Source organism: Cryptotermes secundus, unplaced genomic scaffold, assembly GCF_002891405.2.
Source record: "Cryptotermes secundus unplaced genomic scaffold, Csec_1.0 scaffold54, whole genome shotgun sequence".
NCBI lineage: Eukaryota > Metazoa > Arthropoda > Insecta > Blattodea > Kalotermitidae > Cryptotermes > Cryptotermes secundus.
Window position 1 is genome coordinate 453043 of NW_019731261.1, and position 25449 is coordinate 478491.

The 25449-nt window shown below is 40.1% G+C and overlaps 1 protein-coding gene across 1 annotated transcript in view; it reads left to right on the forward strand.

Moving 5' to 3' along the window:
* The first annotated feature begins 6174 nt into the window (after positions 1-6174).
* Positions 6175-25449, forward strand: part of LOC111866672 (lysosomal alpha-glucosidase-like) — a 45631-nt gene continuing 26356 nt past the window's right edge. The window contains 7 exon segments of the mRNA XM_023855851.2: positions 6175-7387; positions 9916-10064; positions 14685-14859; positions 20111-20201; positions 20816-20920; positions 20923-20983; positions 23741-23810. Of these exon segments, the coding sequence (XP_023711619.1) occupies positions 6533-7387; positions 9916-10064; positions 14685-14859; positions 20111-20201; positions 20816-20920; positions 20923-20983; positions 23741-23810 (1506 nt within the window). The 5' untranslated portion in view covers positions 6175-6532.

Genomic DNA, 25449 nt, shown 5'->3' on the forward strand with positions numbered 1-25449 from the left:
TTTTCTAATCTTGTGCTTAGCACACACTCGACACTTTCTCAGGGCACCATTCTTCTTATTGTTACTGGGAGGAACATGGACCATTTTGTGAATTTTCAGGCCAACCTCTAGACGATTTGCTGGCTCTTTCACTGGTTGTCTTTTCAGGGTCGCGGGCGGAGGCATGACTGCACTCGAGTCGGACGCAATAGATTCGTATTCACTCCTTGACTCTTCTCCCTCTCCACCCTGTTTGTTTGGTTCAGTCAGTTTTCTACACAGTCCAATATAAAATCTTTGAATTTGTAATTTCTCTTCTTGTATTTTTCGTTTGTTGTGTTCTTTTTGAATAGAATGAAACTACTCAACCGCAAAGACATGTTTTGTCCATACCTTGGAGTGTGAAATAGGGGCCTAGTGGACAAATATTCTTCAATTTCATGGCGTTTGTCGATTCCTGTCATGAACACATATCCTAAGTATGTCCAGATTTCATCTGATGTGACATATTTGTAATTGTGTTTTCGAGAGTGAGGAGCTAACTCATGTGTGTTGAAGTGCTGGTGAGCATAGCGATTGGTTTCAGTAGTGATGTGATTTACCAAGTCGTCATCCAGAAAAAATTTTAATCAATGAAAAGGGATGCATTTTATGTGTTATATCAATTTTGATCCCGAAACTACTAGCAAATGGAACTTTTGTTGGTACAATGTCTCCGTACGTTCATGAGATGGGCGTGTCAGGCACCGCACTCGTGGTAGGTAAATGTTCATGACTACTGTCCTGTGGATCACTGTCTATCACTGTATTATTGTCACTATCAACTTCATCTAATTCAGGAATCATTATTTCATCGCCACTATCATCAGAACAAATCTCGTTCACGACATTTTCTAACTGGTCTGTAGAAACACGAAGACACTTGCTGCAAGAAGCCAAGGTGAAACCGAATGAATGTGAAATATTTTCTGACCTTTTCCTTCTCAGAGGGTTCTGACAGTAATATAGACCCCCACAAAGTTTACAAGGGTTCTTTACAAACATGCACAAAAACTATCATATATATGTCTTTGGTTGATGAGTGCCAAGAGAGCAAAGAAGGGAAGAGATTGTCAAAGCGTTAAAACACGCCAATGCCAGGGAATGGCTGGCATCGTCCGGGCGTTAAAACACGCCCGCGCCAGTCAAAGAGTTAGTGGGTTTCGACATAACAGATCAACTACAGATCAGGTCTTTTGCCTTTGTCAAATATTGGAGAAAAAAATGGGAGTACGATGAGACAGTACATTAGCTATTCATAGACTTCAAGAAAGCCTATGATTCAGTTAGGAGGGAAGCATTGTACAATATTCTGATGGCGTTTGGGATACCCGTGAAACTGGTTAGGTTCATTAAAATGTGTTTAAACGAAACGTATAGTAAAGTCTGTGTAGGTAAACATCTGTTTGACAAATTTCGTATCCAGAATGGTCTAAAACAAGGAGATGCTTTATCGCCACTCCTTTCCAACTTTGCTTTAGAGAATGCCATTAGGATGGTTCAGGGAAACCAGGTGGTACTGAAATTAAACGGGGCACATCAGCTGTTGGTCTATGCTGATGATGTGAATCTACTGGGTGATAATGTAGATACTGTCATCACGTTTTGGGTATATAACGCGACAAATAACTTCACACCGTACCCGACAGAGCGAATTTATTGCACATTCGCTCTTACAATCACACCATTTACAATCTCACAATTACTGCCATCAGCAGTACCACAAATACTAGACTGCAATTAACTGCTTACTCTTTCTCTAGTAACTGGCTCAATATTCACCACTCATTAACTAATCACTTACTACTCACTGCTAACTGCTCTGAATAGTGTTCGCTGCTGAATAGTGTTATTTAGCCTCGTCACGGACAAGACAGAAAACAGTTACGTGATAGGTACCGCTGTTGCCTGATGCCCTGTTTGCCGATAGCCTAGCAACGCTGTCGGGAGTTGTTTACTGCTGCATAGCAACCGCGGCATCCCTTGGTCACGTCACCATGGTAGGGGGCGGAGTGTTGACAGGCCTATTACCATAGCAACGGCAATGCTCCGAAGGTGTTAAGTCACCGCTGGGGAGGGGGTGTCCTGCATAGTGCAAATAAGTCACAATACCATAAAGGAAAACATACAGACTTTAATTGACGCAAGTAAAGAGGTTGGTTTAGAAGTAAACACAGAGAAAACTTATTATATTGTGACGTGTTGCGCAATGCAGGACACCCCTCCCCCCGCCAGCGGTGACGTAACACCGTTGTCGTTACTAGGGTAGCAGGCGGGTCAACACTCCTTCCCCTGCCCCGCCAGCGGTGATGTGGCCAAGAGATGCCGCGGTTGCTATGCAGCAGTAAACAACTCCCGACAGCGTTACCAGTAACACCTGTAAACACAGCGCCAGACAACAGTGGCGCCCATTACGTGGCTGTTTTCTGTATTGTCCAGAACGAGGCTACATAAGGAGCAGCGAAGACTATTCACAGTTAGTTACAAGTCAGTTCTCAAGTTCTCGAGTTAAAGTGTATCGGCGGCCGAAGACAGTTCTCCAGTCAGCAGTGAACAAGTTAAAGTGTATCAGCGGCCGAAGTTAGTTCTCCAGTTCTCTAGTTACGAGTCAGTCACCAGTTAATTGCAGTACAGTATTTGTGATACTGCCGATGGCAGTAATTGTCAGATTGTAATTTGTGTAATTGTAAGAGCGAATGGGAAATAAAATTCACTATATCCAATAAGGCATGAATTTACTTGTCGCCTATACACCCGACACGTCACAATATGTTACTGTCTCATCACTAAAATGCAGGGCAAAATCATGACATAAAGATAGGAAACAGATGTTTTGAAAATGTGGCACAGTTCAGATATTTGGGAACAACAATAACAGATTGAAACCTGATTGAGGAGGAAATTAAGAGGAAATTGAACTTGGGTAATGCTTGCTACCATTCAGTCCAGAACCTTTTGCCTTCTTGTCTGCTGTCCAAAAACATAAAAATTAGAATATACAAGACTGTAATTTTGCCTGTGGTTCTGTATGGGTGTGAAGCTTTGTCTCTGACATTAAGGGAGGAACATAGACTGAGGGTGTTTGAGAACAGGGTGTTGAGGAGAATATTTGGACCGAAGAGAGATGAAGTGACAGAGGGTTGGAGAAACCTGCATAATGATGAGCTTCATAACTTGTACTCTTCTCCAAGTATAATTAGACGAGGAATGCGTATAGGATATTGGTGGGAAAGGCAGGAGGAAAGAGACCACAGGGAAGACCAAGGCACAGGTTGCTGGACAATATTAGAATGGATCTTAGAGAGATAGGATGGGATCGTGTGGATTGGATAGATCTGTCTCAGGATAGGGACCAGTGGAGGTCTCTTGTGAACACGGTAATGAACCTTTGGGTTCCATAAAATGCTGGGAAATTCTTGATTAGCTGCAGAAGGGCTGAGCTCCATGAAGTAAGTAAGTACTTCGGTTTCCCCTGCCAATATTCATTCCACTAAATTCTGCATCATAATCACCTGGGGCAGGCTACAATAGGCCAATCAGTGACCGCCGTGCGGAGTTCTCCCAGTTGGACTCCACCCCTCATTGAGCAAATTAAAAGAAACACGACTAGGTGGCAGTCTCTCTTCTGATTGGTGGACATTCAGCAGTCACTACCAGTCACTACTGCTGACATGGTAAAACACACTGCTTCGAAGATAAGGGCAAGCCGCTGTCTTCATTTTGTTCAGTTTCTTCAAGCGGCTGTAAAAAGAACGCCTGAAAATGGGAAGTGGAAACCATACCTCGTCGAGGTCTTATTTCACAATACGTATTAACGCATAACAAAATTGTTAGTAAATTAGCGAATATGTCTTCATTACTGATGGTGCAAAGTTCATATCTGATAGGATTATTGCAGGGTTGATAAATAGCTAGTGGATATCATGAACAAATCTGTTTATGAGATCTTCTCAACACGATACAAGAAATGTAACTGAACCGGAAACGGAATAGCAGAGATAAAGAACATAGATGGCAATAGTTTACCTAATGCTCTACTCTCAACATGCCCTCTTAAATTTTCAACATACAAATAGTACAAAAAAACACAATGGTAATCATATACATTGTAATAAGTCTGACCTACATGCCCATCATTTGCATAAACTTAGAATGCAGTGGATAACATAAGGCTTTTGTCATAATGTTGGCTATCATGTTATCTGTTGACAAATACACAACTTTACAATACCATCTTCCACAGCCTTCCTTATAAAGTGATATCTTATTTCAATGTGCTTTGTACGCTTGTGAAATATGGGGTTGTTAGCAAACTTTATAGCACCTTGATTACCACAATGCATAATTATACGGTTACTTGTTACATTCATCAATTCATCCAACAAGCCCTTAAGATGAATAGCTTCCTTTGCACCTTCAGATAACGCAATGTACTCTGATTCAGTGCTAGATAGGGCAACACAATCTTGCTTCTTGTTACCCCAAGATACAGCTCCTCCACTTAACTTAAAGATAAATCCAGAGTATGAACGTCTATCCATTGAGCAACCACCCCAATCTGCATCCACAAATCCATCAATACTGTCATCTTTGGGTGAAAAAACTAGACTCTTGTCACAAGTGCCCTTTAGATACCTCAATACTCGCTTTGCATACTTGTAGTGCTCTACTGTGTAGCAATTATTAAACTGGCTTAAACAGCCTACCGTGTAACAAATATCCAGTCTTGTACTTATAGCTATATACATTAGGCAACCTATTAAGCTTTGGTAAGGCATGTCAGGTAAATTCCCTTTATCACCTACTTCCAGTCTTAAGTTTTTTCCATTGGCGTTTTTGCAGGTCTCGCATCAGACATCTCAAACTTCTCCAATAATTGCTTAACGTAATGTTTTCGGTCTAAGGAGATGGAACCAGTCTCCTCGTCATAGGAAATATTCATTCCTAAACATAATCTTGCTTTTCCTAGGTCTACCATTTCAAATTCACTCATCAAAGCTCTCTTCGCTTCCCGAGTCTTTTGTTCATCATTTGATAAAATGAAGTGATCATCAACATATAATGCAATAATAACAACGGTCTTATCTCTCCAAAAATAATACACACATGGTTCATGTTTGGACTGCTTAAACTCCATTAAAGCACCATGTATCTTTCTATTCCACATTCGTGATGCTTGTTGCAAACCATAAATTGATTTCTGTAACAAACTTTTGTCTCCTCTCCTTTCAAAACAAAAGATTCAGGCTGTTTCATGAACAATACCTCATGTAAGTCCCCATTTAGAAACGCTGTTTTCACATCCATGTGATATACATTCAACTTCAATTTGACTGCCAGGCTAATCAACAGCCTAAAAGTTTCTCGCCTAATTACCGGCGCGAAGGTTTCATCACAATCAATACCTTCTTTCTGAGAAAACCCCCTGGCAACCAATCTAGCTTTGTAACGGTTGTTTCCACCCGCATCTTTCTTCAATTTAAAGACCCATTTACAGCTGACTATATTTGCATTGTTTGGTTTGTCTACCAACACCCATGCACTATTTTTCATCAAAGATTTGTATTCATCATCCATGGCAGCCAGCCATTTGTCTTTGTCATATCGGGAAAGAGCATTAGATACAGTTACCGGATCATCTATCTGACCTGTACTCCCACTAAATCTAACTTATATTTTTTAGATTTCTTCCGCCACTGCCCAGAGCGAACCTGCCCTATACATACTTCTAACATTCCAAGTACCAAATCTCGTATCCATTTACATTTCGAATAAACTTAGATATTTTCCGTATATAACCTTTATTAAGGTATGTATAATTAGTGTGATAGAGCCCTCTGAACCTCTGAATGTACACCAGCACAACGCGGATCAAACTAGCCATAACGTTATCTTGGTAATACATTCAGTGTCATTAGCATTCTAATACGTTAATTCAGCTATAAAATTAAAACTTACTTTCGGTATGTCTAGAAGACACTGTTTCGGTTGGTGCGGATATAAATTACATGGCTATGGTTGTGTGTTTGGCGTGTTTGGTGACACTGATGACCGATTATTATGGCTGATCAGTGTATAGCACAGATGACTAATTGTAAGAATGACTAAGAGGACTGTCGTTAATCTTTGAACCGTCCCAATCCACGCTTGAAACGTTTGGAACCGCGGAAATATTGCAACGATTGCAACCATTGCAACGTTGGTGTCAGTTTAATTTCGGCGTTTTATAAGGAAGTGGTGTTGTGATCGTTGTGATGCAGTGGTTCATTCGTGGCGTTTCAACTAAATGATCCAAACAACGGTTCCATGATGTTACGTTTCTTGGCTATGTTAGATTGTGAGATCGTTTTTGTGTTTGTTTAAGCTTTTAACTGTATAGTGAAGTCCTGAATGTATTTGTCTTTTGTGTTTGCGTTGATGGGATAAATGCAGTACTGTTTTCTGTTACTGTAATCCTTAATGAGAATCGAAGATTGAGGACTAGTGTCGAGTAGTAAAGATTAGAAAATTAAAAATGCAGGGAGCGATAAAAAATATTTTTAGGAAAATGACCAATTTTGGAGGTGTTAAGACAGATGAAACCCAGCCCATCGATTCAGGTTTTAACGAACAGAAAATGAATGATAATAGAAGTTCTGTGATGAAAGAAACATCTGGTGCCGAATTTAACAGACTGAATGTACATTACTCTTCAACAACGAAACTCACTCCTGATGACTCAAAATGTCCGCGCCAAAATGTATCAACATTTCTAATATTGTTACTTGTAATCATACTGTTTATGGTTATCCCTATTGTAAATCTGTTACATTTCTTTCACCGTCTTAATTCTCAGTGGCCATCCAACGAATTTAATCGTGTTATGACAGATCATAGCCATTCTAACCCAAGGAAAGAAATCATGCAAGAAAGGGAAAATACAGTGGTTTTCCACAACATAATGAGACAAGTTGTTGAAAAAGTGGCACATAATAACAGCGTTTCTTCCAGCCCTGTCATTCGTCCACCAAAAAGTGCTTCTTTCAAACAGTGTGCAAAAGTTTCAGATGAACTCAAATTTGATTGCTATCCAGAAGATGGGACAAATGAATCACGTTGCAAGGCAAGAGGATGTTGTTGGGTTCCAAAAAAGAAGAAACTATTGAATAAAGAGCGCAATCAAAACAACAGGACACAAAATACTGCATTTAATGTCCCATACTGCTTTTATCCTCTGTCTTATGGTGGTTATAGATTCATCAACATAACTGAAACACCTTCTGGTTCAGTTTCATTTCTTCAAAGAACATTCAAATCGCCATATCCTGATGATGTAGAAGTGATTAGGATGGATATCAGATATGAAGCAGAACAGCGACTTCGTATAAAGGTAAAGGCAAAGCCTTCTTGCTTTAATGTTCACTCACTCATGGAGCTGACCCCTTCTTGCGAAGCTGCAATTGTGCAGCTACTCAAGGATTTCCCAGCATTTTATGGAACCCAAAGATTCATTACTGTGTTCAAAAGAACACTCCACTGGTCCCTTTCTTGAGCCAGAGTAATCCAGTCAATACCATGCCATCCTATCTCTCTAAGATCCATTTTAATATTGTCCACCCACCTACATCCTGGTTTTCCTAGTGGCTCTTTCCTTCTGGCTTTCTCACCAATATCCTATATGCATTCCTCTTCACCATTTGTGCTACATGCCCTGCCCATCTCACCCTGCTTGACTTGATCATTCTAATTATACATGGCGAAGAGTACAAGTTATGAAGCTCCTCATTATGTAATTTTCTCCAGCCTCCCTTCACTTCATCTCTTATGTTAATGTTAGTCTTTTAAAATTCCTTGAAGTTATGGCTGTAGGTAACATTATTTTGATTTTTGAACATTTTTGAAAAATGTTTGAAGAATAACCAATCATAAGGAAATATTTTGGGATTGTGTGTTGGTACAGAACAGATGACAGTGTGCTGAATTTGAGTTTCTCCTGGCGATGACTATGAAGAATACTGTCTTCTGTGATGTGGTCCCATGTAGTTTGGAGACAGCCCCAACATTCTGGGAGGAGCATATCGCCTTTGTGTTGAAGCGCAAGCCAAGCAAGAAGCAAGGAGAACCAGGCTAATGCTGCATTATGTTGCTCCAGAATGGCAATGCTCTTCCAGCTACATGGCATTACCACCCAGAAGATTGTACTTTTCTGGGTAGAATTTATTTACATTCAGTAGTTCCTTTATAAAGCAATGTTACTGTCACAATACAAACACAGTAATGGTGATGATAAGGTAAAGTTTTCCCTGCATGTAAATAATTAAACACCATGCCATAGTGTATATAAGGAAGTGGAGGTATAGCTCCAGCATTCTTGACCTTAACACTAGGTGGAGGTGAGTCGTCAACTTTACACCCATGCTGCTTGACTGCCAGCGAAAGAGCCCCCAGTACCCATTGTGTAGGAGGCTGGGTTGGCCAAAGAGCCCGTCTGAAGAGGGGGGGGGTGGAGCATGTGTGCATCTTTCTCTCTCGCCCCTGCTGGTAATTGAACCCTGTTTCATTGGCTGTCCAGCTTGTGAACGAGCTATTCGAGCTCTTATACAAATACAGTGCTTAGTATAGGTACCAGTATGAATATATCAAAAAATAGTGACTGTACCGCATTACAGACATCTCAGAAGAAGAATATGTGATCCAGAACAAAGTAATTATTTGAAGGCAACATTCTCTTCATTTGCAAGACTTCTGAGAGTAGGAAATGACTTGGTAGAGATGGTGTAGAGACTGTGATAGTGTAATATAAACTTTCAATGCTTGATGGAAGATAATAAAATTAAGGTTATTTTCTCCGTATACTTAATTAATTAAGCAACATGACGTGAAGATGGGTGGGAGGGTGGAGGTATAGCTCCACCATTCTTGACATCTGTGCAGGTTCCCTGTGTGCATGCCGCTGTTTATCTTTACTATGTTTGCATGTACAGTGTTGGATGATTTACTTGACCTGTTTGTGGTTGTTGAGCTGGGGTAATATAGTCAGTATAGCGATTGATTACGGGCTGGACGACTGAGGGATCGGAGTTAAGAGTCCCAGTAGGGTCAAGAATTTTCTCTTCTCCAAATTGTCCAGACTGGCTCTTGGGCCCACCCAACCTCCTATCCGATGGGTACTGGGGGTTCTTTCCCCAGGGGTAAAGTGGCCGGGGCATGAAGCAGACCACTCACCTCCAGCTAGTGCTGAGGTCAAGAAAATGTGGATCTATACATCCACCCCACCATACACCTTTATGGCATAGTGTTTAATTAATTGAGCACAGGGACAACTTTACCTTTACCCCTTTATTTGCGGTTGTACCACACCTTAAAATCTTACTGCTTTTTGCCTATCTATGAGCCAGAAGAGGTTGGGAACCAGATTTTATTGATATCACAAGTATCTTATACCAGGGATGCAGTGTTTGTGGTGTGGTCTTATGGATTAAGCTCTCATTTCGTGGCTGTTTGTTTTCTTAATTTCTCAGAGTCAGTAATTTTGTTTGTAGTTTCAGGATTAGGCGCATTGTGTTTAATTCATTTCACTTTGATTTTAACAGGTGCATGAAACTGTCTTGAAAAACACACCTTGTCTCTGGATTCATTGCTTCTGTTTTTCATTATTACGCATTTCTGGAAGTAGGAGAACTTTCCCATGTCATTTCTTTGTATTTTTAAGTCTTAATTGCTTAGAGTGAAGTGAGCCATGTATTATTTTGACAGTTTTTAATGATAACAGTTTTATTGGTTGGAAGTTACTTTTTGAGAGTTATATCCAAGCCAGTGGTCACCATTTTGAGACATGTGCTTGAGCAGTGATCTGTAGGAACATAGGAATATCAAGAGTATTATGACAAGTGCTCATATTCCAGTGTTGTGTTTCAGATTGTGGATCCACTCCACAGTCGGTTTGAGCCTCCATATCCGGAGGTTCCAGTAGTGGAACATAATTTACCCAACATGGACTACAAGGTGCAGCTGGACAAGACCAAGACTGGATTTAAAGTTACAAGAAGTAGTGACAACATGGTTATGTAAGTTATCTTTCAAACGTATTCCTGCAGATAGAAGTTATTGTTATGATATATTTAGACTGTTTAAGTTTGTAGAAATCCTGTATATATATATACCGTATGTCCAAAAAGTATCCGACTTTATTTTTTTCCACGGTAAGTAATGGCCAAAGGGGTGGGGAAACTGAGCATAGTGGTAGAAGGGTCTTTCATGTGCATGTGTGATTTTTTGCTTAATCGCAACACTGCCGGATGCGTCTGTGGCTGCCAGATAGCGAAGTGGTGTAACATGTGTTCTTCGCATTCTTGTTTTGCTCAAGATGACAGAACGCTTGGAGCAGCAATACTGCATTAAGTTTTGTCAGAAACTTAGGGATACCCAAGTGGAAACAATTCGCAAAATTCAGCAGGCTTTCGGTGATGATGCAGTGGGGGTCACTCAAATTAAAGAGTGGTTCAACCACTTTGAACATGGCCGTACGTCTGCGGACAGTGAGCAGCATTCCGGGAGACTCTCAATGGTGATTTCATTGAAAAAGTGCGGACACTGATCATGGAGGACCTTCGTTTGGCCGTCCGTGAGGTTGCTGATGAGGTTGGGATCAGCAGAGGTTCCTCAAACACAATTTATACTGAGGATTTGGGCATGTGAAGAGTGGCGGCAAAATTTGTGCCCAAGCTGCTTTCACCAGAGCAGCAACAACTTTGTCTTGAGGTCGTGCAGGACATGCTGGAGTGCGCCAACAGGAATCCTGAGTTCCTGAAGACTGTGATCACTGGTGACGAATCGTGGGTGTACGGATATGACCCGGAAACCAAGGTCCAGGCATCACAATGGAAACATCCAACATCCCCAAGGCCCAAAAGAGCACAACAGGTTTGGAGCAATGTGAAGGTGATACGGACTATTTTTTTTTGATTACCGGGGTGTTGTGCATCATGAGTATGCACCACTAGGCCAGACTGTCAATAAGGAGTACTACCAAGAAGTCCTCCGCCATCTTCGTGATGCAGTTCGGCACAAGAGACCAGAGCTGTGGGACGCACACAACTGGCAGCTGCATCATGACAGTGCCCCAGCTCATTCATCACACCTGATCCAGGGTTTCCTGGCCAAGCACGGCATTCCGCAGGTTCGCCAGGCTCCCTACTCTCCTGAAATGGCTCCTTGTGATTTCTGGCTTTTCCCGATATTGAAAGCACTGCTAAAAGGCTGCTGTTTTGGCAGCCGCGAGGACATCATACAGAACACGACGGCGCAGCTGCACACCATTCCAAAAGAAGCCTTCCAGAATTGCTTCCAGTGATGGAAGGACCACTGGGCTAAGTATGTGGAGTCACAAGGGGCCTACTTTGAAGGCGATTAGGTTTTGTAACCACCCAGATACAGAACTTTTCTTTCCTGGCCCAAGGTCGGATACTTTTTGGACAGAGTAATATAATATATATAGTACTTTGTAATGCTTTTACCCAAGTCAGTCTTGGCTCTGTAAGAATTATTAGCTTTTCCATTACTTCATAACAGAACACGATACTGTAATATTTTTTTACAGTTCCCTTGTACTGTCACATCTATGAATTACTATAGGTGGGGTTTGGATTTGTAATTGGATTTATTAAACACTTACAGATTGTACAGATTGTAACTACAAGTAACAAAAGCACTATCGCTAATTTATACTCTGCAGTTCACTACATTACGCACTGTGTCTTCTCATTCTGCTGTATCTTCACTGGTTGTCACCTGGTAACGGCTTCCAACACTGTAGCTTCCTCAGCTTCCATGTTCATTCCTTACTGGCTAGCGACTGTCTCACAACTCACTCATTGCTCCAACTAACTCCCAGGCTGGCGGCCATCTCACACAGACCTCTCACTCTTCTGATTGACTAACTAAACCCTAAACCTTAAACCTGTCCTCTCTGTAACACCTAGGCATGGACCACATAGAAAACACTGCTACTCATTGTTGTAGTTCAATTATTGCTTGTTAGGAATCTTTTGCCTAGGAGCAGGTGTTGTTTGCCGAGTCATTACTTAACAATGGGTCTTCATGCTACCATGTCATGAGCATCTCTCTTAATGAACTTTTCATTTTCATACTGTCATGAAACTATTGCATTGAAGCAGCACATTCATTGTAATATCATTTACCTGTGTGATCTCTAATAGAGAACTTATGTGCAACATACTCCTAGTTGTGTGTGTGTGTGTGTGTGTGGAATATATTGTTTGCAGCTTAACTGTAAAGCTTTTGGAGCATTTGCAGTCGAATGGAGCACCTATTAGATTTGCTCAGCCAATCTTTCATTCTGTACACATGGAGAAACTAGAACTGCTCAACAGATTTTAATGAAATGTTATATTTGGAATTTTATGAAGAATTGTTGAACTGTTTCAATTTTCATTTAGATGGGAAACCTTTAGTAGCAAGTTCACATGAATGCCTGTGTGCATTTGTGCACATATCTGTAGCATAATTTGAAAAATATTTGTCAGAGCAAGAAATATTTCAAACCAAATTTATACAGAAGAATAAAATTAATATTTTATGCCGACTGTACTTTTTCCACGAATCTTAATGATTTTTGAGAGAATTGAAGAGTTTATAGATGCTATGCATACATTTCTAAATTTCTGTATTAAAAAATTTACCAGGGTCTGCTGAGCACATGCAGAACTTGGGATATCAAGTGTTTTTCATTTATTTGTATGTCTTTTCTCCTTCATTAGCACAGATAATTGGTTGTGTACCATAGAGACAGATATAGGAACTGCACCTTTCAGCCAGAATCACTTTGAGGAACAGCAAAGGAAAAGAATGAGTGTGACATTTGAAGTTTTCATGGCGTTGATTGCAGTTGTACTATCTTCTGAGATGTTGCGCTGTTTAGTCTGATAGAAGTTTGTTGATATTCTGATGAACATGTTGTTTCTGCCATCAGGGTTGAAGAATAAGCTTTTTAGGACTAATTTGTTTATGGTTCTCCTTGCTTTGTTGGTTCACTCTGGGCTCCTATCCCAGCCTATAATTTGTACTACTTTTTGACACATAGCTGACTGCTTGTTGCTTACTCCTCGCTTCTTTGCTTTGTTGGCTTGTTCTTCAACCCTGAAATGTTGGTAGATTTCAGGCAGAGAGCATGGCTCCACATCTGAGAAGCTAGTACTATCCATAGAAGAATGAATTTTGTTTGGCTGATTGGTTCATAGGTTGTCTCTTATCATCTGAAGAGGTCATGAGGCATCGAATGAAATAATGGTATGATCATGTGCCTTGAGCTTGGAAGGGTCTGGACAGGAAGTGCTGTGGCCTATTTTAAAATTAATTCCCATCATTTGTCTGAAAACACTGAATAATCTGTTATTGGGATGGATTTTGCATTGGACAACTCTGTGCAGCTTTGCAGATTAATTCTGACTCATGTCATCCTGATTAAACCTTTTTATACTTTCTCATCCTGGAAAACTTTTATTTCTAGTTTATTTGATGAAGATGTCATAAACTCAGACTGTATAGTGTTGAATGACTGGATGATAATAGTTTGTGGTTTAATTGATGAGGCTTTCAACATCTTAGACTTTATGTCATTGAATGGTGTGACTGGTGAATATAATGAATCGGAAAGGATTTGGAAGGAAGCAGTTATGGTCTAATTGAGGTACAATAAGGATAGCTTGTGTCCTGTCTGAAATTTGAATGAAGCAGCTACACAAGCCTGCATGGTCAGAGGCTTAGTGAATAATGAATTTGAACTTAGGTGGAAGCAAGTGGTTGTGGCATAATTTAAGGCACTGTCCCAACTTTTTCATGGAGTAACTGAGGAAAGCCACAAGAAATCTCAGTGAGGATGGTTGATGTCCCAGCCAAGATTCCAGCTGAGTACCTACCAAATATAGAATCATCATTTGAGCCAGCCTGCATGGTTTCGGGCTTATCCTGGAACTTTATAGCAAAGCCTTCGTCTTACCCAGGCCACAATTTGTTGACATTCATGTACTCTGTCTAATCTTTGACAGTGCATCATTATCAGAGAATAACGTTGCTTGTTATCTTATCATTTTGAAGTTCCGTAATGCTATTTTTATCATATAATGTGGACCACTGTTGCCATACTGGAGGTCTTGTTGAATATGGAATTTTCCTTCCATGAATTTGCCTGCTTAATGTATCACATAACCTCAGAGATGTTTTAGATACATGTCTTCATTTATCCCCCAAATCATGCAGCAACATTTTAACATATTGTGGCATTTGTACCTATTGCTAGGCAATGACTGTGAAATAAATGACTATACAACAGCCTTTGCTAGGTAATGGCAATAGACGTGAATGCAGCAATTCCGTGTGAACAATTGGAAACAGCAGCAGAAGAATGGTGTTTTGTATGTGGTCAATGCTGAGATGGTATAAGCAGGACAAGTGAGGAGTTAAGTGTCATTAGTCAGTCAGTGAGTGAGTTAGTGAGTTAGATAACTGCTGGGGTTTGGCCATTGGGAGCTGTTGATATGAGAAGCTGGTAGCTGACAGTTCAGGAATCCAGAGAAAAGCATTACCAATTCAGACCCCATCTTTAGTCATAAAATCATGTGACAATATGATACAATACTAATAATGAGTTAATACATTTTCGTTTTTAGCTTTGATGCTCAAGATGTTGGAGCACTTATTTTTGCTGACCAGTTCTTGCAATTGTCAGCTCTTCTGCCCTCCAGCTATGTATATGGCCTTGGGGAACACAGATCTACACTGCTTCTCTCTGTCCAGTGGCAGAGATTCACAATGTTCAACCATGATCATGGACCCGTAGAAAATGTAAGTAAAGGAAAGTATACTTACGTGTTTGAAGGTTGACCTGGAATCATTTTCTTCTTGAAGATGTGAGCCCCAGGAAAAAGAAAACTCTTTTATGGACAGTTGGTGGCAGCAGTGCACTCACTGCCTGGCAGGTGGGCATATGCCATGCTTCTGCAAATTAGAGTTGGACAAAGTGGCGCTTAGGCAGGTTTTCTCCGAGCATTTCGGTTTCCCCTGCCCATCTTCAAGCCACCAGTTGCTCCACAATCACCCTCACCTATCATCTGGGGCTGGTACAATAGGCCAGAAGTGGCCGCAGTACAAGGGACTTAGTCCCACCCCACTAGCAATAATAAAAAAAAAATAGTACAAGATGGCTTGTAACCTTGTCACTCCTAGTGTAGAGCAGTGCTGTATCATCAGATTCATAGTGAAAGTGAAACCAGAAATTTTCCGCAGGTTAAGAGCACAGTGCTGGGAAGAGACTCTGTCATGTGCAAGTGTCTGTGGTTTATATAGTAAGTTTTCTGAAGGCCCTAAAGAAGTTAAGGACACCGGTGTCAGCTGGCAAGATGGATGGCCAGTGTGTTTTGGGATTCAGAAGAAGTGATTGATGTTAATTTTCATCCATGTGATATTACAGTTAATGCACAGGATTACAGTAACTTGCTTCACACTAATGTTCACCAAGCAATTCGGGGAAAGAAAGAGACCCAGGAACTGTCAACAGAAGCTCACCTCCTGCATAACAGTGCTTGCCCAGATACGGCAGATTGGCAACAGGGTGCCACTCTCTCTACAGCCCTGACGTAACCTCCAGTGATTTTCATTTGTGTGGACCAGTGAAAGTGCATGCAGGAGGGCAGAAATTTGAAACTGGTGATGAACTGAAATGCAACATGTCCTGAACTGGCTACACAGTAAGAATAGATCCTGGTATGCTATTGTCATAAGTACCTCGCCGAGATGTTGGGAAAATATGTTAAGGTAAACGGAGAATATCTCAAAAAGGGGCAAGACTTTGGCGATTCTGGCATGTCTTTTTTTGTTAAAAAGAATTAAGTCAGGGTCAACTTTGAATGGCCCTCATAGTTTTCACAGAAATTCATTAGGAATGCTGTTTTAGTTACACCCTTGTTTTAATGATGTCCTGCGAAAGCAACTGTACTTATTTAAACTTCTGTGCCTGGTCCTGGGGATGTAAGTGGTTATTATGTGACAAGAGTCTGGAATTATTACTGAGGTAACTGATAGTTTGCATTATACGTGGTGTGTTAAAAAAAGTATCGAACCTTTGGTCGGCAGAAATACATTTATTGATTTGGAGGTACAAAACCCTAATCCCCTTCAAAGTAGTCTCTTTGGTAATGCACACACTTCTCCCAGCGCTTCCGCCACTGTTGGAAACACTTCTGGAATGCGTCTTTTGGAATGGTGATCAGCCGGGCCGTTGCATTCTGCATGATGTCTTCTCTTGACTCAAATTGGGTTCCTTTCAGCGGCATTTTCAGCTTGGGAAATAGCCAAAAGTCACACGGAGCCATGTCGGGGGAGTAGGGAGCCTGACGAACCACAGGGATGTTGTGTTTGGCGACGAAAGTCTGAATCAGATGCTCAGAATTGGCGGGTGCGTTATCATGATGGAGCTGCCAAGTTTTTACTGCCCACAGATCCAGTCATTTGCGCTGCACAGCATCACGAAGGTGACGAAGGACTCCTGGTAGTATTCCTTTGTGATGGTTTGGCCTTGTGGTGCTTACTCATGATGCACAACCCCATGGGAGTCGAAGGAAACGGCCAACATGACCTTGATATTGCTGCGGACCTGCCGTGCTTTTTTTGGCTTCGGGGATGTTGGATGTTTCCACTGGGATGACCGCATCTTGGTTTCCGGGTCGTACCCATAAACCCACGACTGATCGCCTGTGGTTACTGTTTGCATTGTCCAGCATGTCCTGTGCAATTTCCAGACGGCGTTGCTTCTGCTCCATTGTTAGCAGTTTCGGTACGAATTTCGTGGGGACACTCCTCATGCCCAAATCCTCGGTCAAAATTGAATGTACCTATCCAGTGCTTACCCCTATCTCATTCACAAGTTCTCGGACTGTGATATGACGGTCCTCCATGTCCAGAGTCCACACTTGCTCAATGACATCTCATTTCGGCTTGTTGAGGGTCTGCCTGGACGCGGTTCGCTGTCCACTGATGTGCGGCCATCTTTGAAGCAGTTGTACCACTCCTTTATCCATGAGTTGCTCATGGCATCATCCCTGAAAGCCTGTTGAATCTTGCAAATGGTTTCCACTTGGGTATCGCCAAGCTTTTGGCAAAATTTGGTGCAATATTGCTGCTCATGTTGTTCCGTCATTTTACACCTTACTGAAATCCAGTGAGCGCTCACTACACATCCTCACTCATAGGCCGACTGCCAGCGACTGATGCTTTCTGCGGGCAGGAAAAAATTCACGACTGCGCATGAATGTCTCCTCCACATCTCCACTGAAGGGAGCGTCCCACGCTTCATTGGTTTATGCCGGAGAAAAGAAGGTTTGATACTTTTTGAACACACCATGTATGTAGTGCTTATCTATAGAGCCAGATGTTAAGCTACATTGATCTTTCTGACTTACTGCAAAATTAGTGCTTTGACGGAGCAGTTGATCCACATATGTGACCACTGACACTGTTTGTTGTATTGAGAGAGGATGAAGGATTGTCAGGGGTGCTGGGATGTGGAGAGTGTCCCTGAATTTTACTGGTGGCCCACTATTTACCAGGCTTGGTGTAACTGAAGTGGGTGTAATATACACCCACTTTTTGGGGACATCTCGGCTTAGCTGCCCAGAATCCACTCCCTAAACCAGGCATGTCAAACTCAACTTGTACAGAGGGCCACCTCAGCCCTATAAATAGTAGTCCAGGGCCGCACTTCAAAATAAAAATATACATTATATTTTGATACAAGGAAATTTAATTCTATTTGTTATTTAGGAATAATTTCAATATAATTACCTAAAATGGAACACATATTTTGCCCACAAAACAAACATGTAATTTTACCTTCTATTTCACAACAGAAATAAGCGATTTCCCATTTTTTCTTGAAAAACATGGCGCTCACTTTCAATAGTTCTTTTTTTGCTACTTGAATTTTTTGAAAGCGACATTCCCCCTTAAAAGTTCCCGTACATATACAAGAAAACTCGTAGTTGATAATTTAACGTTTAATTGTAACCTTTATACATTCATCACAATGTAACATCAGCACCCGTCACTGTGTGAAAATGAACTGAATGACAATGTACAAGAGACTACCGGGCTAGTAGGAAGGTTATCTTGTCTCAATGGTCATACAAGTGAAAGTTTGCTAGCAGCCCATTAGACAATGACTGGGGGTTGCAAGCTAGTTTTGAAGGTAGAAATCCCTTGCACTTGTCTGTCAGTTGCCACCCTCCTTGCATTCTTACTATGCCTCCAAAAAGGATTCTTGGAAATACTTGGGGTGGTGAGGCTGTGCGGATTTTAGTGCATTAACCTTCTGAAATACAATAGTTTGTTCTTCACAAACTTTACAAACCATTAGTTGGACAGACGCTTCTGCAATTCTCAGAATCACTTTTCCTGCAGCCTACTACTTTATGTCTGCGTGAGACTTCTTGACTTCTGGGCTGTTGGAAAATTGTCTTTACAAAAAATATTTCTACTAAAATTTTAATATTTATTTTAATATCAATTAGCTCTAAAAATTGAGGGGCCGCACTTTGTGGCTATGGGGGCCGCATGTTTGACACGGTTGCCCTAAACTCTTACTTTTGCTGTTACCACCTGATCAAACTGCTTCACTGGAAAACATCCCTAAAATAACACCCTTTTCAGGAAAATAATAGAATGGTTGACTGGTTTTATTTCCACTCTAATGTTGTTGTGAGAGAATGGGGAGAGAGGTAATTTTATAGAACATTACCACTCCAGAATCTCATTCTGCCCGAGCTCTTTGGTAGGGCTTATATAAATACACACCGACACAACACCAGCTGCTATTGAAATGTACCGCATAAGCCTGAACATAGATGACACTGAATATGAAGCAGCCCACTGTTTTTCCAATGAGAAAAATCAGAAAAAGAAATTTACTTTTGTAATCAGAGAGGAATATGTCAATTAGTTCTGAGGGCTGTAATCAAAAGGAAGTAAATACTGTAGGAAATAGCAAATTCAGAATTTAATATCTCCAATATAATTATAGATATTTTCACAAATATTATTAGAATTAGCAATTAGAACTCCTTATCATCTTCCTACTTATTTGTAAGGATCTGAAAATAAGGCCACACTTCTTTTCTAAGAAGCGGTATTTGAATAATTGTATATTTGTGCTCATGCAGTACAATGCAGTGTTATGATTCTCCATTGTGTGTTGGTTGAGGTATGCCCTTAGTGGCTATTTGTTGTGCTGGTACCCTCTTGAACTGCCCTTCTATTAGTGATAGAGACAAAGTGGCTCAGTCAGTTCTGCTTGCCACAAAATACAAGAATTCAGAGGTAGACTGGCTGAGACATCAGTGGTCAACACATCTTTGGAACAAGACAACAGTTCTGTCTTAAGATTTCTGAACGGTTCCACAATTTTTAAAAGAATGGGTCATGACAGAATGTTTCTGAGTGGAATAGTAAATTTGCTCCTGGGTATGTAGCCTCCAAAGCCTTCTGCATTCTGGAGTGCATGGGTTACAACAGTTAAATTTTCTAACTTTCTTTAAAGTTTATAATGAAAATGAAACATCTGATATCACAATTTCAGTATCCTTGTGGGTATGTACTTGTTTTTGTTCCTTGTTAAAATGCTTTTGAATCAACAGTTTATATTGAACATGGCATGCATATTACAGCACTGGGGCTCACTCCATGTGTATACTTATAATTTCCAGCCCTCACAGTGTAGTTAACCCTTAAGTTATCTTTGTTTCATGAAGGGATTGAGGAAAACCATGAATCACTTCAGTCAGGGTAGCTAGTGTCCAGTCAAGATTCAGATTGTTTACCTCTTGAATACAGGTCAGAAACATTACTACTTGAGCCTATTTCATCACTCAGTCTCTTAGGGACGCTCCATTATCTGTACTGTCTTGTTATTTGGATTCTGAAAGACCTTGCAACTGTTGCATGGCAAATCTCTTAACAGTTTTCTCTGCAAATCTCGAAATTCTTAGTTGCCTATTCTGTTGAAATGCTTCACTGTTATTGCATGTATATATTTGTTGTTTTTCAGGCAAACCTTTATGGCAGTCATCCATTTTATCTGATGATGGAGAAAAGTGGGAAAAGCCATGGTGTGTTTCTTCTCAATAGCAATGCTATGGGTAAGTGAGATATTTTGTTGTAACTCTGCTACAGGATTTATTTGATGGAAGTATCATGATAGGGTAACACAAGAACAAGAAAGAGATTGAACGTCTTCAGGGTCAGGTCTTGTTAAATGTTTTGATTACCATAATGTTACTACATCTTTGCAATCATGGTTTATGAATTTTTTAATTAGGAGCATGTACTTCATACATAGTTTCTTTTTGTACATGAGAAAATTAAGGGTCTCAGTCATATTACATTTCATAAAATCTTATAACTTTATGGTATAGTTATTACACATATTGTATCATTAGATTCTAAAGGGTTATGACTGGTGTAAGGACTCAACAGAGTAGGTGTCTCCCCCATCACTTAAGGATGGAAACAGATCCAGTTCCTTAAACATTGTGTTCTCTAGTATTTTTAGAATACCAGACAAGGGACGAAGTCCAAGAACCCAGTAATACTGAATATTGTAAGGTATCTTGCCATGATCCTAAATTCTTTTTGAGGCATCTATTTTAAATAAATAATCCAGTTTTACTGGCTATGAATTGTTTGTTAGTACTGTCACTTTTATAGTTTGGTCGTAATGAACCTCACAGTTTTAAGAGGTATGATGTTGCAGAGGTGATCCTCCAGCCAGCACCAGCCATAACGTTTCGAACACTGGGAGGGCTCCTAGACTTCTTCATTTTCTTGGGTCCTAGTCCACAGAATGTTATCCAGCAATATACGAAGTAATTGGAAGGCCATATATGCCTCCTTACTGGGGCTTGGGATTCCATCTTTGCAGGTATGCCTTCAGGATTGCATCCTTAGCTTGTTAGGATATATCCTGCATAAATGCGTTCAGAAGGATCAGAGTAGTTGGAGGTGAGGTCTGTACATTGGTGACGCTGAAGATGGCTGTTGTCTGGAATGAGAAGCTGTGTAGTTTGGTAGATCTATACCAGTGTTTCAGAGGAACATGCTTTGGCCATCTCCTTCTGCCCTGAAGATGGAGGCAGTACATTCCTTCAAAAAAATTGTAACAATCTACCAGACTACACAGCATCATATCCCAGAAGGCACTAAGTAATCGGTGAAACAGTTAGACTTTAATGATGTGGATTCTGTAGTGATAAGGGTCACTTGGTTTTGAGCGTCTTGAAATGTCTGACAGTCTTTGAATCCATAAATGCATGAGAGATGCACTTACATTGCAATTGAGAACTGGGGGAAAAATGTTCAGGTGGGACAGACAAGCAGTACAGATGCTTACAGGTTGAGAGAATCTGGCGAATCAGGTGCCTTTGCACATTACAGTTTCACATCAGTATTGATCCAATAAATTATACAACAGCTATCTTGAAGTGACCTTGTCTTATATGGTTTCATTTTCAAGAGTATTATGCTAGTTTGTCCTGATGTTTTTGAAAACTGTTTTCTTCCGTGAGGTGATTGAGGGATTTTCAAGGAGAATATTCAAGTGAAGTACTGATCTCATCAAATTTCTCTTCGTTGAGCGGTCATCTGCTGTCAGAAAACATAAAAATTAAACTGTACAAAACTTTAATTTTGCCTGTATTTTTGTATGGGTGTGAAGCTTGGTCTCTGACAATATATGACACAAACTCTGTCCTAAGTGCAACAATTTATTGTAGTTCTTTCGTCTTTCTTTCTTCTATACTACATGTTTCAGCCGTAAATGGCCATCATCAAGTGTTTACTCTCACGTAGCTGCTACACTGCACGTAGTTTAAAATTTAAAAACCCTAATCTTCCCAATTGTTCATTTCTCCGTTGCTAACAGGTTTCGATATATCAGAATCCTCCCCGCTGATATCTGTCAGATATGTACAAAATCTTTGTTAATCTACACACATCAATTGATTTTTAAAAACTGGCACTTTTAAAATCTTCAGTTCCAGTTTAAAAATTTCTTTAAAATTTTTTTCCAAATTTTAAAATTCTCAGGGGTACGTGCCCTATGTCTGTAGTGCTGTAGCGGCTACTTCTTGTTTTCAGCACTGTTCAGGTATTATTCTGTATTAGCTTTAATACGTGACACATATCCCACAACTTGGCAATATTGTGTACCACGTTTGAAATCAGTTCTATGTTTATACTAATTTTATTTTCTTTACCATTATTTATTGGGGGCACACAGTAGCATAGTTGGTTGAGGCACTGTGCTACAAGCTGGAAGGTCATGGGTTCAATTCCCAATGAAGTCCAATTTTTCAGTTGACCTAACACTTCAAGCCGCACTATGGCCCTGTGGTTGACTCAGCCGCTAACAGAAATGAGTACCAGGAATATTCCTGGGTGGTAAAGTGTGGCCGAAGCGTAGGGCTGACAACCTTACTGCCATCTGTGAGCTGATTGTCTAGAGCCTTGATGTCTTACTGGCCCTATGGGCCTCCATGGCCTGTTACAGGGATAGCTTTAGCTTTAACTTTTACCATTATTTATCAGTTCAGAGACTTCACAGTTGTTTGAACTGTATTTTTAATGTAGGATTTGAGGTTCTCATGAAGAATCTTACCTTCTGGGATATAATGTTGTGTAGTCTGTGGAAAGTCGTCCAGTGTATGGTCGAAGAATAAACCAAGCAAGAAACCACTGTGAGGCAGGTATGAAGCATAGCTTGAAGATGGGGGCGGCATGTTCCTCGGAAACACTGGTTGACATTCAGTGGACTGCATGGGATTATATCCCAGGAGATAGAAGTCTGTATTTTTAATGTTGATTATTTAGGGGTAGGGTTTAAAAATGACATGTTAACACACGTGTTCATGTACAAATTTCTGTTTTACCATTTAATGTTGTCCTCATTTAATGTTGGGAATATGTTCTTATAAACTATGATGTTATGTGAAACTACATTAAGCAGATTCATTTTACTATAAGAAATATAATAAATAGGTTAAGTTCCTCAGCCTTTCTTCACCACATAACATGCATTAAAGTGTAGACAGTATGAATGCAGATGTAGCTACTTGTTTATTCTTGCAGTTGTAAACTACAGTAGTATTTATTTAACATTTAGTATGATGTATTATATTAACTGATGACCAAAGGTGAAACTAGCAAGTGCTATGTGACAGCCCAATTTCATCAACATTAAACACTTATTTAGGTGCATAACCCACCTCTTCAACCATTATCTTGAATTCTGGGATGAACGACAATATAATAATGAGTGAACGCAACTTTATACGGAGCCTTGTGGAAATGGTACCGTAGTATGAAACAACATTAACTGAGGCAATGCTGAGTGAGGAATTTGTGTGTTTATGTGTTTTGAGGTTCTCACAGCAATAACTGTGAGGAGCGCTATCTTCTAGGATGTGATATTGTACAGTTTGATGGAAATTTGCTGATATTTGGGAGGAATATATTGGCTGCTTGCTTGTCCTGCTCCTTGACTCTGAAGATGATGTCCATATGTTCTTGCGAAACATCAGTGAACTGCTGCTAGACTACATGGCGTCACATCTGAGAAGACAGTAGTACTCTTTGTATTTATGATATTTTCTTACAGCTGTATGTCTCTTATCTTTTTCAGATATGGTTACAACAGTTTGAATAACACAAAACAGGTTTGGAGCAGGACTCGAGAAGCAGGGATTCCACTGGTAAGTACTTCTGATTTATCACCTTATACAATGGTGAGATGAATAATCTGAAAATTACCATGGCAATGATGTGACCATGTTAGATGAGTCCGTTGTCACTGTGGCATGGTACATCCTCAGAATCGTTTGAGGAATGCTGTGGCACAAAAAGGGCTCTTTTTAGCTGATGATGACGGTGATGATGCTTTTACTGATGATTTGTATCAAATGTACTTGTAATACTTCCCCTTCCTAACATAAATTTAATAAACTTATTTGTTAGATTAAATCAAGAGTATAATCAAATATGTCCAATTTTGTGTTAATAANGGAAAACGTCACTCAGTCAATCAGATCACCATATACATACCACTACAGAGATGCCACAAAACACAATCACATAAGAGATTTATGTGATTCAACTTCTTGTGACACAACCCTATCACACCAGGCAAGATAAAAAAATGATTGCAGAACCTTGGTTCCCAGTATTAATGTTGAAAACGTCAGTTGATTTCTTCTAATTTATAAACATCTTCGGGCACGTTATCCACATTTAAAAATGTTGGATAGTGTTGTAGTGTTTTTACAGAGGAGAGTCTGTATCAAATGCTCTAACCATCGTTTACTAGGCAATGTTTCGGCAGACACCACCAGAACGTCGGAATAGCAGTGAGCAAGCAGAAGTCTGTTTGCTAGACATCAGCTCGCTAAAAGTCATTCTCATGTCAATAAAGATTCAGCAAAGGTTTCCGTGGATACGAGGAATGTAGGGATCACCAGGCGCTTCTGCTACAACGGATACAGGAGACCAGTAGCTTCTATTAGGACCTCCCGAACTTATAAAAGAGAGTTCATTTGTGAATATAATTCATTCATGTGTAATAGGATTCAGAAGGCAGTTCACTAGTTGAATATTCAGCTGTGAAGTGTTTACCAAGTAAGATTAGCTACTGAGCAATGACTAGCAAGCAGACATTGTAATTACACATGTATTCAACGCAAAAGTTTTTATGTATTTCTCTATATCCGTGCTGTCTTTCGGCATTTAACTTTGTTCATTTGGGCACATTATTAGAATTATCTTCTAACTGCCTCATTTTCCTGTACACTCTCATATATGCAGCTCGACTCTTACCAGCAGACATCTTAAGTGCATGATGTCATACGCTGCTAGCTTGCCTGTAGCATTGCGTCATAAACTAAAGAGTGGAATTGAATTAGCTGTATACCTCACATTTATTACCTTATTTCACTCGTATTTATAAGGTTCCAGCACTAACCACATAGGAAACATTGTTTCATGGTTTTTGCTTTCTCTGTTCTGTGTTGATTCATTGATGTAATGTGTTAAATTGCCGTTGTCTAGAAATATACCAGTAATTACAAATTGTTACAGATCTCCTTACTTACGTTACAAATTCGGTTACTAACAGTTTCATTCCATTTGTACCCTCGTAAATTAATATTTTCAACATTTAAAAAGCCTTTACTTCTGTACATTATTGGATCCTGCCTCATATTTTAAGTGTTAATGGTAGTTTATATTCAGATCTGTTTTTTACTAATGAAGAAACAAATTTAAATTATTCACGTAAAATTACACGAAGTTTTCTTTTATTGGATGCCCCTGAAGATGATCATTTGAGGCAGAAACATC